This window comes from Micropterus salmoides, unplaced genomic scaffold, assembly GCF_014851395.1.
Source record: "Micropterus salmoides isolate LMB-PRFRI ecotype aquatic unplaced genomic scaffold, ASM1485139v1 Ms_hic_scaffold_22, whole genome shotgun sequence".
Classification (NCBI taxonomy): Eukaryota; Metazoa; Chordata; class Actinopteri; order Centrarchiformes; family Centrarchidae; genus Micropterus; species Micropterus salmoides.
In genome coordinates, this window is record NW_024041373.1 from 4,979,491 (window position 1) to 4,993,847 (window position 14,357).

Sequence of the window (14,357 nt, forward strand, 5' to 3'; positions counted from 1 at the left end):
GCTGTACCGCGACCGAGACACCACTCCTTGGCTCTACTAAGAACCAAGTCCAGCAACAGGTGAACTGTATCACTATGCGATCATTTTTTCCCCTATCAGTTAATTACTCCGTGACATATGGCAAGTTAATAGTTATAAAATACAGTGCACGTCTCAACAGCCTATACTGTGGTTATCTGACTAGTCTGTCCGATAATGTTTTGTGTATTTTCCCCTGTTTTTGTTTCACTGTTTCTTTCTTTTGTTAATGTTGCTCTTCCTCCGCCGTTTACACATCGATCAGCTGCGCAATTTTCATACTGTTTAATTCACAAACAGTCGGGCACACCGCTAGCACACACACGCAGGCGCATACAACATGAACACATAGACACACACATACAGGCGCATACAACACACACAATAATACAACACGCACACTGCACACACTAGCCTACACCACATCCCTTAGTTGAATGATGACCTCACTTATAATCACCTCTTGGAATGTACGCGGACTTGGTTCAAGGGAAAAGAGATTAAAAATTTTTAACCATCTAAATAATCTGCAAGCAGACATTGTCCTACTACAGGAGACTCATTTACCCAAGACAGCAGATAAACTAACCTCACCACAGTTTCCTCACTCGTACTCAGCCTGTTATAACTCAAAACAAAGGGGTGTCACCATTATGATAAATAGAAAAACACACTTCAATCATAATAACACTACTATTGATCCAGAGGGTCGATTCATTATTGTTAACATTTCGATTCAAAATACTCCTTTATGCATTGCTAACATCTATGGCCCAAATGTTGACGACCCCTCCTTTTTTCATGCTTTCTTCAACTCACTCTCTGCTCACTCAGACACAGCTCTTATATTAGGAGGGGACTTCAACATGGTATGTAATCCAGCAGTTGACAGGCTCAGTACGGCAGGTGGTCACCGTATTTGGAAATCAACAGACATCCTTAAACAATACATGAGCGATTTTGGTCTTTGTGATGTTTGGCGTTCTCACCACCCCACTCTTAGAGAATATACCTTCTTTTCACCAGTCCACCACTCATTTTCTCGCCTTGACTATTTTTTGGTTAGCAGCTCAATTATGACAGACATTTCCAACACTCAGATTCACCCTATCACTATCAGTGATCATGCACCGGTTTCTATCACTCTTACTAAAAAAAGGGTCACACAGCCAACTAGAAGTTGGAGATTTAACGCATCATTGCTTAAAGACCTAGATTTTATAAATTACTTCAAAAAGGAGTGGGCAATATATATGGAAACTAATGACCTGCCAGGAACCTCGCCATGTCTTCTTTGGGAGGCAGCAAAAGCAGTCATGAGAGGTAAAATAATCTCCTATTCATCATACAAAAAAAAGAAAGAGAGATCTTGTGAATTACAGCTAGAACAAAAAATAAAAACATTAGAAACTACCCTTGCTGCCTCCCCACAGGAACACATGCTGAATGATCTGAGAAAATCAAAACTTGAATTAAATGAAATTATTAATAAAAAGACCCAATTTCAGTTGCAAAGACTACGCTTGGAGAACTTTGAACATGGCAATAGATCCGGCAGATTCTTAGCCAGCCAATTGAAATTGAATAAAGAAAAAATAACTATTTCTTCCTTAAAGGACTCAGCTGGGAATCTGACTTATAACCCAGAAGAAATCAACAATGCATTCAGAGATTATTATAAAAACTTATATACATCACAAATTGACCCATCTAGCTCTAACATCGATGCATTTCTGAACAATATAGATTTGCCAAGTTAGATGATGAACAGATCAGGGCTCTGGATTCACCTGTTTCAATGGCTGAACTCCAGGAAGCTCTCTTACATATGCCGAATAATAAAGCCCCTGGGCCAGATGGTTTTCCCGCTGAACTCTATAAGGAATTCTGGGAAATACTTGCGCCCACATTCTATAGGATGGTTATGCAAATTAGGGGTACTTGCATGTTGCCTCCAACAATGAATTCTGCTAATATCAGCCTGCTCCTTAAACCAGACAAAGACCCCACACTCCCGTCCAGTTATCGCCCAATATCACTTATTAACGCAGATCTTAAAATCATCTGCAAAACCCTAGCAAGAAGGCTAGAGAAGGTCACTCCTGGTATAATACACTCTGACCAAACAGGATTTATTAAGGGTAGGCACTCCACCAACAATACACGCAGGCTACTTAACGTAATAGACTATGCCACTATTCATAACCTGGAAACTATAGTTGTTTCTTTAGATGCAGAGAAAGCATTTGACAGAGTAAATTGGAAATTTCTATTCGCTACTTTATATAAATTTGGATTTGGAAACTCTTTCATAGATTGGATTAAAATCTTATACAGTTCCCCAAGAGCTTCTGTCAAAACAAATGATCATACTTCTCCATGCTTTAGTCTCCAGAGGGGTACCAGGCAGGGTTGCCCACTCTCTCCCTCGCTATTTGCTATTTTTATAGAACCACTAGCAGCTGCGATCAGACAAAATAATAATATTAAAGGAATTCAAACAGAAAATATACACCATAAGATAAGCCTTTATGCAGATGATGTATTACTTTTCCTCCTAAACTCACAAACTTCTCTTTCTGAGACAATCACACTTATAGATAAATTCTCATCCATCTCAGACTACTCCATTAACTGGAGTAAATCCATAGTTTTACCTGTAAAGTGTGATTTCCAGAGTATATCTACCACACCGCTAAAGTCTGGGAATATTAAATATCTGGGTGTCAATATTTCTCCAGGCTGTCAGAACTGACATGGCTAAACTACACGCCTTTACTTAAATCTATAGAGGATGACCTTGTACGGTGGACATCATTACCTATATCACTCATGGGAAGAGTCTCCACCATAAAAATGATGGTCCTACCTAAAATCAATTATCTGTTTTCAATGTTACCCACCAAACCCTCTGCTGTCTGGTTTAAATCACTGGACTCAAACATCTCAAAATTTTTGTGGAAAAATAAACCCCCACGAATCAGTCTAAAAACTATGCAAAAAGCAAAAGACTGTGGTGGTTTAGAACTGCCAAATTTTTATCATTACTTCCTGTCTAATAGACTACAATATATCTCAAAATGGATCAATCAGAGCCCCCTGGACCACTCATGGATGGACATAGAACAAACCTTCTGTAATGAAATTAAAATTTCCGATATGCCATTCATCAGTTCCAGCATCAAACGTCATACCTGCTTTAAAAGCATTAACATAAGCACTTCCTTGGCAGCTTGGTGGGAACTTCTCAAAATATCTGGGTCTTCACCTATCCCATGCAGATTTACCCCAATCTGGAATAATCCTGACATCCTGCAAAATAAGAAAACACTAAATTCCCCACTGTGGTATGACAAAGGGATAAGACATCTAGAGCATGTAATGCAAGGCAGTAACTTTATTCCATTCCAGGATCTAGTGGCACAATATGGAATTAGCCATAATAGATTTCTGGAATTTCAACAGTTTAAATCCATAATTCAGGCTAGATTTAAGGATAAAATAATGGACTTAGATTTACCTCCAATGATAACAGACTTTCTTAAACTCTCGCCTCCAAAACTGTTATCAAAAGTATACATGTTACTGTTAAAAACAGATAGTTCAATCTCTCTCCCATTCTTAAAATGGGAAACAGATCTATCCATTAGTCCAGACCAAAACTTTTGGATGCAGATATGTTTAAATACCTTTAGAATGACTACAAATCCCAATCTACAACTTATACAGTATAAAACTCTCCATAGAACACACTATACTGGACAAAGGATGTTCAGAATGGGTCTTATGCAGTCAAACATCTGCCGGAACTGCTCAGGTAACATATCTGATAGTTACATGCATGCTATGTGGCAATGTACACCTGTTCAAAAGTTCTGGCAGAAGATATGTGAAGACCTATCGATATGGCTAAGTTACCCCGTCCCAGTTTCCCCATCACTCTGCGTGCTGGGGGACCTAAGTGACATTAGTATAGAGGTTGACACATCATACATGCTTCTCACTGCCTTATGCATCGCCAAGAAAACTATCCTCATGAACTGGAAGGCCAAAAAGAATATAAGTATCACCCAATATCGGAATCACCTTATAGATCACATTAGCATGGAGAAAATGTCTGCTGTAAAAAAAAACAAATTGACACAATTCCAATCTCTCTGGTCCCCCTTGATCAACTTTATCACTTAATGGGGGTGGGTGTGTACTGCCTTGCTGGTCAGGGTCCCGTACGGCTGGTAGGTGTGTCTGGGGGTGGGTTGATTCTTAGATGCATTGCGGTGCGGGCGTGGGGGACTTTTTCTAATTTTAAATGTTGGTTGATGGCATGGTGTTGGCGGGGGGCGGTGATGCGGCGCTCGGGTTGCCTAGGGCGCGGGCTTGACGGGGGGACCGGTGTTTGCCCTGTATTCGGCGTGCCGCTGCTGCGGGGTGGGTAGCCACTCTGCTTAGGTGTCACGAGGTTGTTGGTATCGGTGCGCGGGTGGTGATTTTGACTCGCGCGCTGTGCGGATGTGGTGGCGCTCGGTGCTTGGCTGCCTCCCTGTGTGTCCTGTGTGTGGGTCCGGGTTGGGGGGAGGGGGCGGGCATGGCGGTGGAGGTTGGTGGGGGGGGATGCTTGTGGTGGGTTTCGGTCTGGTGGTGAACGTGCGGCGTGGGTCACGGTGTAGCCGTGGGTGGGGTCTGTGGTCTCTCTGGCTGCGGGGGGGATGGGGGCGGTTTGCGCCGGCTGGCATCTCTCCTGCGCAGCGCATTACTTGGCTGTTGTGTGCCGCTAGTTAGATTGGTAGCGGGGTAGTGTTGATTGGCTCATCTGTAGGTCATTATTGGCTTGCGTGCTTGTCGGGGGTTGGGGGCATCGGGTGCGGGCCGGGACTGGGCTGGTGTGCGGCTCTGTCCTGTGTGCATGCTGTGCATCCTGATAATTGCATTTCGGTTCTCTGAGGGGTCTGGCGACTGGTTGTTGGAGGGGTGGGGGACCGGGAAGAAGGGGTTGACGGGGTGGGTTGGGGGTGCGGGCTGGTCCTTTTTGAGCTGGTTGGGGGGTGTCTCCTCTGGATTTTAGTGCCCGGACTGGATGCTTGGTGGTTGTGCCGGGATCCTGTGTATGGAGGGATTGTGCTTTGGGGTGTGTCGATGGTTGCTTGCAGTCGCGTCGCGGCCCTCTGGAGTGTGGTCGTGTTGAGTCCTAGGGGCTATTTGCATCTGCTGACTCCCTAGGGCTGAGGGGCTGTTGCTGCTGTCGCGGGGTGATTGCTGTCTCTTTTCTTTGGGGACGGTGGGGGTTTGTGTGTGGGATGCTTCGCTGCTAGGGAGGGAAGGGAGCGGGGGTGGGGGTCTTCTGGCCTGACCTGGCCTGTGTGGCATTGCCTCCTGGGTGTGGGCCGACCTTCGGATCTGGGCTGTTGGGCCGTTCTGTCCTTGGGTGGGGTCCTTGCTGCCCCGGACCTGCTCCCTTGGGGGCTGGTGGTGCTCGGAGTGCTGCTGATTGTGGGGGAGCGGTGAGGTGAGGGGTTAGCAGTGGGGCTGCCGGAGGGGCCCCGGCGAGGACGGGGGATTGTTGGACTTTGGGTTGGGGCTGCACTGACCTGCCTCTGGAGTGTGTGGGGGTCTGGGGCACGGGGCTTTGGAGCCTCTGGGTCTGGGGCGGGTCTGCGCGCTGGGGGGGCTGGGCCCCCCTGGGCCCGTCCTGGGGATGGGCGGGGTTGTCACTGACTCTGGGGTGCTACCGGTGCTAGAGGGGCTCTTGCTATAAGCCCTGGGCTGGAGGGACCTGGCGTCCTCCTGCTTAGGGGGGTGGGGGACGGGACTGAATAAATGATGGGGCCAGTCAGGAATCTGGTCTTCTAGCCTCCCTATGACCTCCTTCACCTTTCCCCTTTGGTCATGTCTCACAACATACACCCTTAGGATCCTGGGGGACGGGCAGCCTGCAGGGCGTTTGGGGGGTGGGGCTGCTTTATTGCGGCCTCGCACTTCTTCCTCCCTCACTGCCTGTCCCTCAATTTTAATTACACATTAGACACAGAGGGCTTGGGGGGTGGGAGGGGCACGATGGGAGGCTCCACTACCTGACAGTTGTGGGGTGCCTGTGTCACAACTACCCTCCAATTTTAGTTGCACCTTAGTTACCACACACCTTATCTTCACTCCACCATACAACACTTCACAATCCATGACATGCATCCAACACAAAACAATACATTTACAGAGGCAGGCAGAGGGGTTGAAGGAGTGGGAGAGATTCTCATTGGCCTCGTGTCCTACCCCTGGAGCCCCGGGCGTTGGGGGTGCTGTGGGGTTGGTGGCGGCCTTGCCTGATCTGGGGTGGGCTGGGGGGGGTCGGGGCTCCCCTGGCGTGGGGGCCCGCCCTTGGCCTAGGGTTCTGCGGACTCGGGCTTGTGGCCTTTGCTCATTTCTGGGCGGGTGGTGTGTCCCTGGGCCTGGGGGCCCGTTGTCTCCTCTCCTCGCCTGGGCCCTCTTCGGCAGAGGTGAGGCTCCCGCTGCTTCCCCCTGCCAGCTCTCTCACGGTGGGGGCATTCGGGAGTCTCTGGGGCGCATGACCGGTGCTGTCGGGGTAGGTTTTGGTGCTCCTCCTTGGGGGTGCTTGACTGGGGGGGCTGGGCCCCTGTCCGGGGATGAAATCGGCCTCGGGGGCTGCTGTCACTGGCTGCACTGTAGGGAGGGATGCCTCTGGCTGGGCTGGGGGACCGTTGGCCTGGTTCTCCCGCGTTATCGCTCCCTGGCGGTAGCGAGCTTCCCGGCACGGCTTTCTGCTGTTCTTCCTTGGGGCGGGGTACAGCTTCCCCTGGACATGCGGTCTGGGGTCCTTTGCGCTTTGGGGGGTCGCAGGGTGTCCTGGCTTCTGGGGGTGGGGGTCTGCGGTGGGATTGTGGGACGATTATCGATGCATCTTGATGTATTATACTTTTTCCCTGGGCAGGGTCTCTGGATGGCTGCTGGGCGTTTAGTTTGTGCGTTGGAGTCCGGGGGAGGCATCTCCTCGTTGGCTTGGAGGGACCTGTTTGCGTTCCTGTTTTGCTTCGTTGGCCTCGGATCCGTGCTTGCCCATTTCTCTGTCGGCCAGTTGTTGGACCCCTCTGGATACTGAGGTATATAGTTAGTTTTCGGGATGTGCAGTGTGGGTGCGGGGCAGGGCTGTGCTCCGGTTTGTTCTGGGTTTGTGCCTGGAGTTCTCGGCCCTTGATGGATGGGTGGGTTGTTGGTGGCATGCAGCTGAGCTAGTTGATTTTGCCTCGTTGCTGGTTTGGCTGGTGTTGCATGGCGGCCGGGGGGCGCGCTGGGCATGGGGGATGTCGGCTGGCGCCGGCGGCCTTAGTTTTTTCCGGCAGTTGGGGGGACGGTGGACTTTTATTGGCGGGTGCACGGTGACCTGTGCGGCGCGTTTGCTGCCGGGCTGGGGCTTGCTGCTGGTGTCTCTCTCCGCTGGCTTTCGCTGTCGTGTTGTTCCGTTTGCTCTCTCTCATTTGCCCGACCTCGCACGCGGGATTCGCGGGGGGCTGCTGGGCATGGGTGTCGCCGTGCTCGCGCAGTGTGCGCGTTGGGCTCGTCACTTGTGCATTGGTGTTGATGATTGCGTGGCATTTGGGCATTGTGGTTGTTTGCTGCGCGGCGGTGGGGTGCTGGATGGGGGAGGCCACTGGTCTATGTTGTGTCTGCGACGCGGTCGGTCCGGGCGCTGCTCTTCCTCTTTTGCGTTCCGTCGGCATTACGTTGTCAACTGGCATTTGGGTCGGGGTCTTCTGCGTTTGCATCGCGGTGCATCTGGGAGTCTTTGTTTTTTTTTGATTTGATTTATTCTTTTTCTTTCTTCCACCCTATTGGCTACTGGGGTTCTTGCCTGCCTGTTACAGTCGTGGCGTCCCACTCTCTCTAACAACTACATTCTTTAACAGGCTTATGCGCACACACATGTACATACACACACATACAGACACATTCACCCACACGCACACAGACACACACAGACACAAACAAACTTAGGTTGTCCCTGGTAGAATTATTCCTGATGCCTTTCTTTCAGTTACTTATTTAAATTAATTATTATTCCAGCTCTCGTGGCTGTGTTGTGTTGCTTATTTAGTGTGTGTGACTGTTTCTTGTTTTCATTGTTCTCTTAGTTGTCTTAATATGTCATTAATATGTCAGCTGTTTATTGCTGCTGTTCGGCTGGTTTTCTTTTACTATTATTATTATTTTTATTGTTTTTTTTGTTTGTGTTTGTTTGTTGTTGTTTTTCTCCTCCCCAAGCCCCCCTCTCTGTTCTCTTGCAGGTTTCGTTGCTTTCTGCAATTGGTGTTTCCCACAGCTTTTCCCTGTTGTCCCCACCCTCCATCCCCCTTTCCCCCTTCTCTTGCAGGTGTTGTCCTTTCTCTGTGCTGTCTGTTTGTGCCCCCCCATCCCCGTGTCTGCCCCCCTGTCCGGCCCGGTGACAAATCAATACATAATTAAATAAATAATAAAACAGACAAAGGAGTATTTTAATACTCTCTTGTTAAAGTAAAATCTGTCTGGCACAATATGGTATCCAGGTCATTATACTCTATACCAGGCTGCTGGGCAGGACAGGTTTAAAAAAAAAAAAAAAAAAAAATAACAGGGAAATTAAACTATATCAATCAAAACACAATTATTAATTTGATCAGTCTCTTAAGTAATTGAATTCTTTCGATAGGTTGACCTTGTCTTCTGCATCAAGTAAAATGACAATTTCTTATGGATTAAGTGAGGCCTTTGATTTAAAGCTACATATTGAATAAGTTAATAAATGAAGGATTAATTAAAAAAACAGATGAATAGCAGATATTGTGATGATGTATGTCCTGCTGTTATCTAAAGAATTTTGCAAAAAATGTAAAATTACTTGAAAGCATAAATACTGGGCCAGTCATCTAAAGAAAGACACTTTGTCAGGTGTGATGTGTACATTGTTTCGGCCTAAAATGCCTGATTTTGCACAAGGTTTTGTAAAAAATTGCACTGAAAGTTGTGATCTTCTTGGGCATTTTTTACTATGAAATTGTGGGAATAAGTGAAAGCTGCAAAGGTAGATGCGATTTTGTTGTAACCCTGCATATTTAAACTGACTCACCCTGATTCCTTCAATGTTTGCCTGTGTCACAGTGATTTGTCTCCTCTGTGTTGTTTTGCTGTTTGTTGGTCAGTAGACGATTTCCTTTTATGTTCGATCACAGTACTGCACGTTTCGCCGGAAACAGTGATGATTGGTCAAAATTGCAAGTCGCGCTGAATTCACTGGGATCTTTGGAATTTGTGTTAATAGTTGTAATTGCAAAATCCTGGAGGGACTGATTATGTTATGGACATCTAAGTTTGAAAGATGAATGAGCAATACAAATGATAGCCTGTTAAATTTTAGTTTACCTTGATATAAACCAATGTTAAAGCAAAAGCACCTTCTTTTAGAAGTAGTTTAGTATTTGCCACCTGAAAGAGGCATGGAAAATTGAAATATAGCCAAACATATAGATACAGTTATGATAAGATGCACAGTATACAGTATATACAGTAACAGTATATGGAACAATCTAATGTTGTAAAAAACAGAATTTTACTGATCAGGAAATAAAATAACTTAAATTAATTTCATTTTAGTAAGCCAAACACTACCATCAACACTTCAACCTAATTATAAATAGCATATTTTCTCATTTACCCCAGTGGAATAGTTATGCAGATTAGGATAATTTGTTCAGGCATTGGGCCAATTTGAGAGAACTGACACTTTAAGAAATGTGAAACTGGAAACATCTTTCAGTTCAACTGCCCTGATGCTTTGGATTTTCATACAGACCATGCTTCCCATCTGGCAATCAAGACCAAAGTAACATTATCTGCCTGTCTTGAAGTTTTGCCCTGTATGTCAGTTGATGTGTCTATATTTACTTTACAGACTGTGGCGTTAACTGTCATAAACAATGTCGGGAGCTGCTGGTTCTGGCCTGTAGGAAGCTGATCCGCTCCAGCTCTCTGGGCAGTGTTTCTCCAGCCAGACTGACCCACAGCTCACTGCCCAGCAGCCCCGCACTGCCCACCTGTAAAGGTCATTCTCAGCTACAGACATTTACTGAACAAGGCCAAACGAACTGCACAGAAAAATGGATTTATACATTTAAAGTAAATTGTAGTTACATCTGAGCTTTTATTTTACATACCAGAATTTGATGAGAAGCCACTGTAATAACTCTTTTTAGCACACCAGGATTTATACCATATACTTGATCGATTTGTTCACAAGTTTCTTTATTCCCCAGATGAGGACGAGGTCTTTGAGTTCCCAGCTGTAACATCAGCAGGTCCAGCTCCGGACACTCAATCCATTACCCTGATGACCGGCTCAGCCCAGAGGATCTCTGTGCGCCTGCAGAGGGCTACCACCAGCCAGGCCACTCAGACCGAGCCCCTGTGGTCTGAACACAGCTGGGGGGCCACAGACGGTGGCTCCCACACCTTCCCCAAAATGAAATACAGGGGTCACAGGAAAACATCTAAAAATAAAGGTTTTGCCCGCTGGGAAAACCAGAATGAGGGGCAGCACCAGGCAGTTTCGACACGGTGCAGCATGGACTCTCAGGAGAAGTCAGACGTCTCAGAAGAACCCTTACAGAACGGGATTACACGCAGAGGAAAGGTAATGGAGCAGATGATATACCGTTACTATGAAATGGAACCTTTGGAATTCCAATGAATCTTTTCAGACATAGTAATGGATGTCCATTCTCGACCTTGGGAATAGTAGCTTTGGCAAAAATAATCTTAACTCAAAGTTTACTTCCTTACTCTCATCAGTGAATGGCGTTGTCACACTGATTCACTGATGATGACAGCGAGATCATTAAGTCAAACCACTTCAAACATGTTGTTAGATAGGGAAAATATATGGACAGACAGAAATCAGCATACCACTGAAGCTGCACAAGGGGCTGTGCTACCGATGAGATGTGAAATAAGATCCAAGAAGTCCAGTTTGAGTAACAGATCCATAAGGCTTATCAGACACTACATCCTGACTCTGCTTTTTATACTGTGAGACAGGATTTTACATCTCTGGAAAGAGGGGCAAATATTTTATCTTCGGCACACACAGTGCTTTTGCCTGTCTGAATATGGCCACTGTTTTGATACACAGTGCTTTTAATAGTGAGGAGCTACAGCAAGGCTACGAGACAACAGATGGCAACTAAGGGTGGCTGAATTTGACAGACATGTCTTTAAAGCTGTAGTTCCTCTACTAGCCACCATGCTGTGTCTAAGAAAAGGCTTAAAGGTTCAGTGTGTAAGCTTTATTGGCATCTAGTGGTGAGGGTAGCGAATTGCAACCGACAACTTACTTCAAACAAACCAGACGACTACTACTACTTATTTTTGTATGTATGTACATTGCACATACGTATTCTACGTAGTGACAAAACACAATTGCATTGAAATCAACAGAAAACACTGAAACACAAAGATGAAGTTTTTGTTTGAGAATTGCTGATCACATAATGAGAGGAGGAGAGAGGACCACATCATTTCTACAGAACATTATCACACATTCTAATAATAACTTGAATTATTGAAAAATGAATTTACAAACATAATTTCAAATTTAGTAAGCGGAAAAATATCCTGTGAGTTTTGAAATGATTAGAGAAATGATTTTTGGATTTTTAGTATGATTTGTGTTATGCCATGCCCATCTATTGCATTTGTGGCGCAGTTTGGTCCATTTATGTGCTGAGCCACCCCACTTTTGAAGTTCATTAGTCAATATCTTGAACACTAAATAAGCTATCAACATGCTTTATGCAACTTGTGATAAACTTGGTCCAATAATGATCACTGGAAAATTTGGTAGCAATTGGACCTACTGTTATCAGAGTTCTGTTCTACTCCTTCAGGGTTTGAACCCTAACGAGACGACACAATCTCAAAGGTTAAGGAGTGCAGGGGATCCAGCTGTGATCTGGTCAGTAATAAATGACGTTGCTTCAAATGACAAGTAAAGGATGTCTCATTTCTCTAAAAAAATGTTTCCTGGTTTCGTCTGTCCTTGCATTTTCAGTGGGAGGGACGAAGTGAGGGAAACATGGACGCAGTAAGGGATTTGGGATGTACCTAATGTGCATGCTGTGGGAAGCAGAAAAGCCTCGTGCCAACATCAGCTAGGCAGCAGCTGAAGATCATTTACATTTCACAACAACAGTGCTGTTTTGATCACATTTTTGCGTCAGTGTCTGTCTTGGCCACTAGATTGGAGCGTTTGAATACCGACTGCCCACCCTCCAAATGTGTCATTTCATGGTTTATGCTGAATGTAATCAAAGTTTCTGGATGCGTGTGTGAAACCTTGAACTTTTTTGTATTCTATAGAATTAATTAACATGTGATTTTCTTTATTCTTTTACATTTGTTCCTCCAAAGTTTGTTTTCTTTTTGTTTTATTTCTTTTGATAAAACGTGTGCTTTGAAAAACTGAAGAGAAGCAGTCACAATAGCTCAACTTCCTAATTTTTTGTCATTTACAGTATTTTTAATTTATTTCTTACTTTTGTTAACAGGGACATGCACATCAATAAACATTGCTGCAAGTGTGCTGGAGATAGCCAGCTATTTATCATGTGGAGTCCCTGGAGAGATGTAGAATAGGATATAAACATGTAGAGCAATAATGAAAAGATGATAATGATAATATGTAAAGATCATATGTACCATTCCCTACATCATTAATCTAACTATGTCAGATAATCGTTTAAACACAATGAAACCAAGATTGCAGTGAAGGAACAGTGGTTTGGCAAAAATGCCATACTTGCAGAAACAAATGACCAAATATCCCTGCTCTTCTCTCCAGGACAGCTGACTTGGTTGCAGTGGTGAAGGCCAGTCATGGGGTTCCAGAAAGGCCCTAGCGGCTGGGACCAGGAAGCTCTGTCTGGGGGATGTGCTGGGCTGCCTGAGGTCCCCCTTCTGTGACCTGGAGCTATCATGTCCTCTCTAGACTTCAGCGCAGGCAGAGCTACAAATGGATGCAGTGTAACTGCACGGAGGGACATCATGTGCGATCTCTGGGAGCGGTCACAAAGACTGAGGAGAGGAGCTCAGTGGTTAACGGACTAACACCCACTGTGAACCACATCACATCTCCATCCTCGCCTCCTGTGCAGCGTAATCAGCTGGGGATCAGTGTAGATTACTAAAATGCAATTTGGGGTCTGTTTTGATCCAGGATGTACATAACATCACCACTTGAAGAAATGAGAAGAAACATTTTTTAAACTTCACAAACATGTGGAATTCAGCTGAGTGGATAAATTCTGGCCAGTTACTTTATGTAAGCCCAATTTAAAATCCAGCTTGGGTACAGTATGACAAAGTCTCCTGCTTGATCTGAAGCAACAAACAAGTTCTTAGTGGTCACAGCCCAAGTTGGAATGATTGGAAAAAGCATGATGGATGTGGGTGAGTGGGTAGATATTTGTGTGGAGTTGCAAAAAAGGGAAAGTCCAAATGAAAGTGAATGTTAAGGGTATGCGACGCTTCAGCCATATAGAATGTTGATGATGGACAATTCTGCAAAACACTGGATTATGTTAAATTATGTTTTTGAGTGTTCATTGCCAATGTTTTTTAATGATTTATTCCTACAATATTTGCACCCGGCAACTACAGTGTGCTTAATTCTCCCACCTTTTCAGAGCAACAGAACTAACCCAAAATAAGTGAATCATTGTTATATAAATTTATATATACTGTATTTAAATTTGTTTTAGTTTTTTTTATAAAAGCTGGAAGATTTAAAATGCTCAAATAAAAACAAATCAAACAAAGATTTAATGGAATACAATACTTACGTACGTACTTCAACTTATATAAATAATAATAATAATAATCTTTATTTATAGAGCCCCTTTCAAAACAATGTTGCAGAGTGCTTTCACAAGACCAAAGAAACAAAAGCGAACAAAATGAGATACACGGTAAAACCTTGAAGAAAAGTTATGAAATTAAAATACAGTCAAAAGAAAAATAGATAATTAAATTCAACTAAAATCAGTAAAGGCTCTTCTGTAAAACTATGCTTTAAGAAGGGACTCAGCCGCCCGTAAATGTACAGCCAACAGTAATGCCACTCTGGCCAACTAGCCCACAGGAAACAGTTTTAATGTGAAAGGCTGTGACATGGCATGGTGGCCATCAGCTGAATCCGTGGTCCCGCCCCGGTTAACATAGGCCTTTCTTAGTTTGTACATCCTCGATTCCTTTCCTCCTCTCCTTGTGCCTTAGTCCCTCCCACTCGACATGTGAACAGAGGAGTC

At 44.9% G+C, this 14,357-nt stretch overlaps 1 protein-coding gene across 7 annotated transcripts in view; it reads left to right on the forward strand.

Moving 5' to 3' along the window:
• The window catches only part of rasgrp3 (RAS guanyl releasing protein 3 (calcium and DAG-regulated)), a 64,581-nt gene extending 50,711 nt beyond the window's left edge, over positions 1 to 13,870 (forward strand). For 4 of the 7 annotated variants that reach the window (XM_038737694.1, XM_038737693.1, XM_038737695.1 and 1 more), the window contains 4 exons: positions 9,950 to 10,099; positions 10,311 to 10,687; positions 11,940 to 12,007; positions 12,893 to 13,870. In XM_038737694.1, coding sequence (XP_038593622.1) covers positions 9,950 to 10,099; positions 10,311 to 10,687; positions 11,940 to 12,007; positions 12,893 to 12,950 — 653 coding nt within the window. In that variant the 3' untranslated portion in view covers positions 12,951 to 13,870. The other 3 variants (XM_038737696.1, XM_038737697.1, XM_038737699.1) reach the window with 3 other exon arrangements.
• The last annotated feature ends 487 nt before the right edge of the window (positions 13,871 to 14,357 follow it).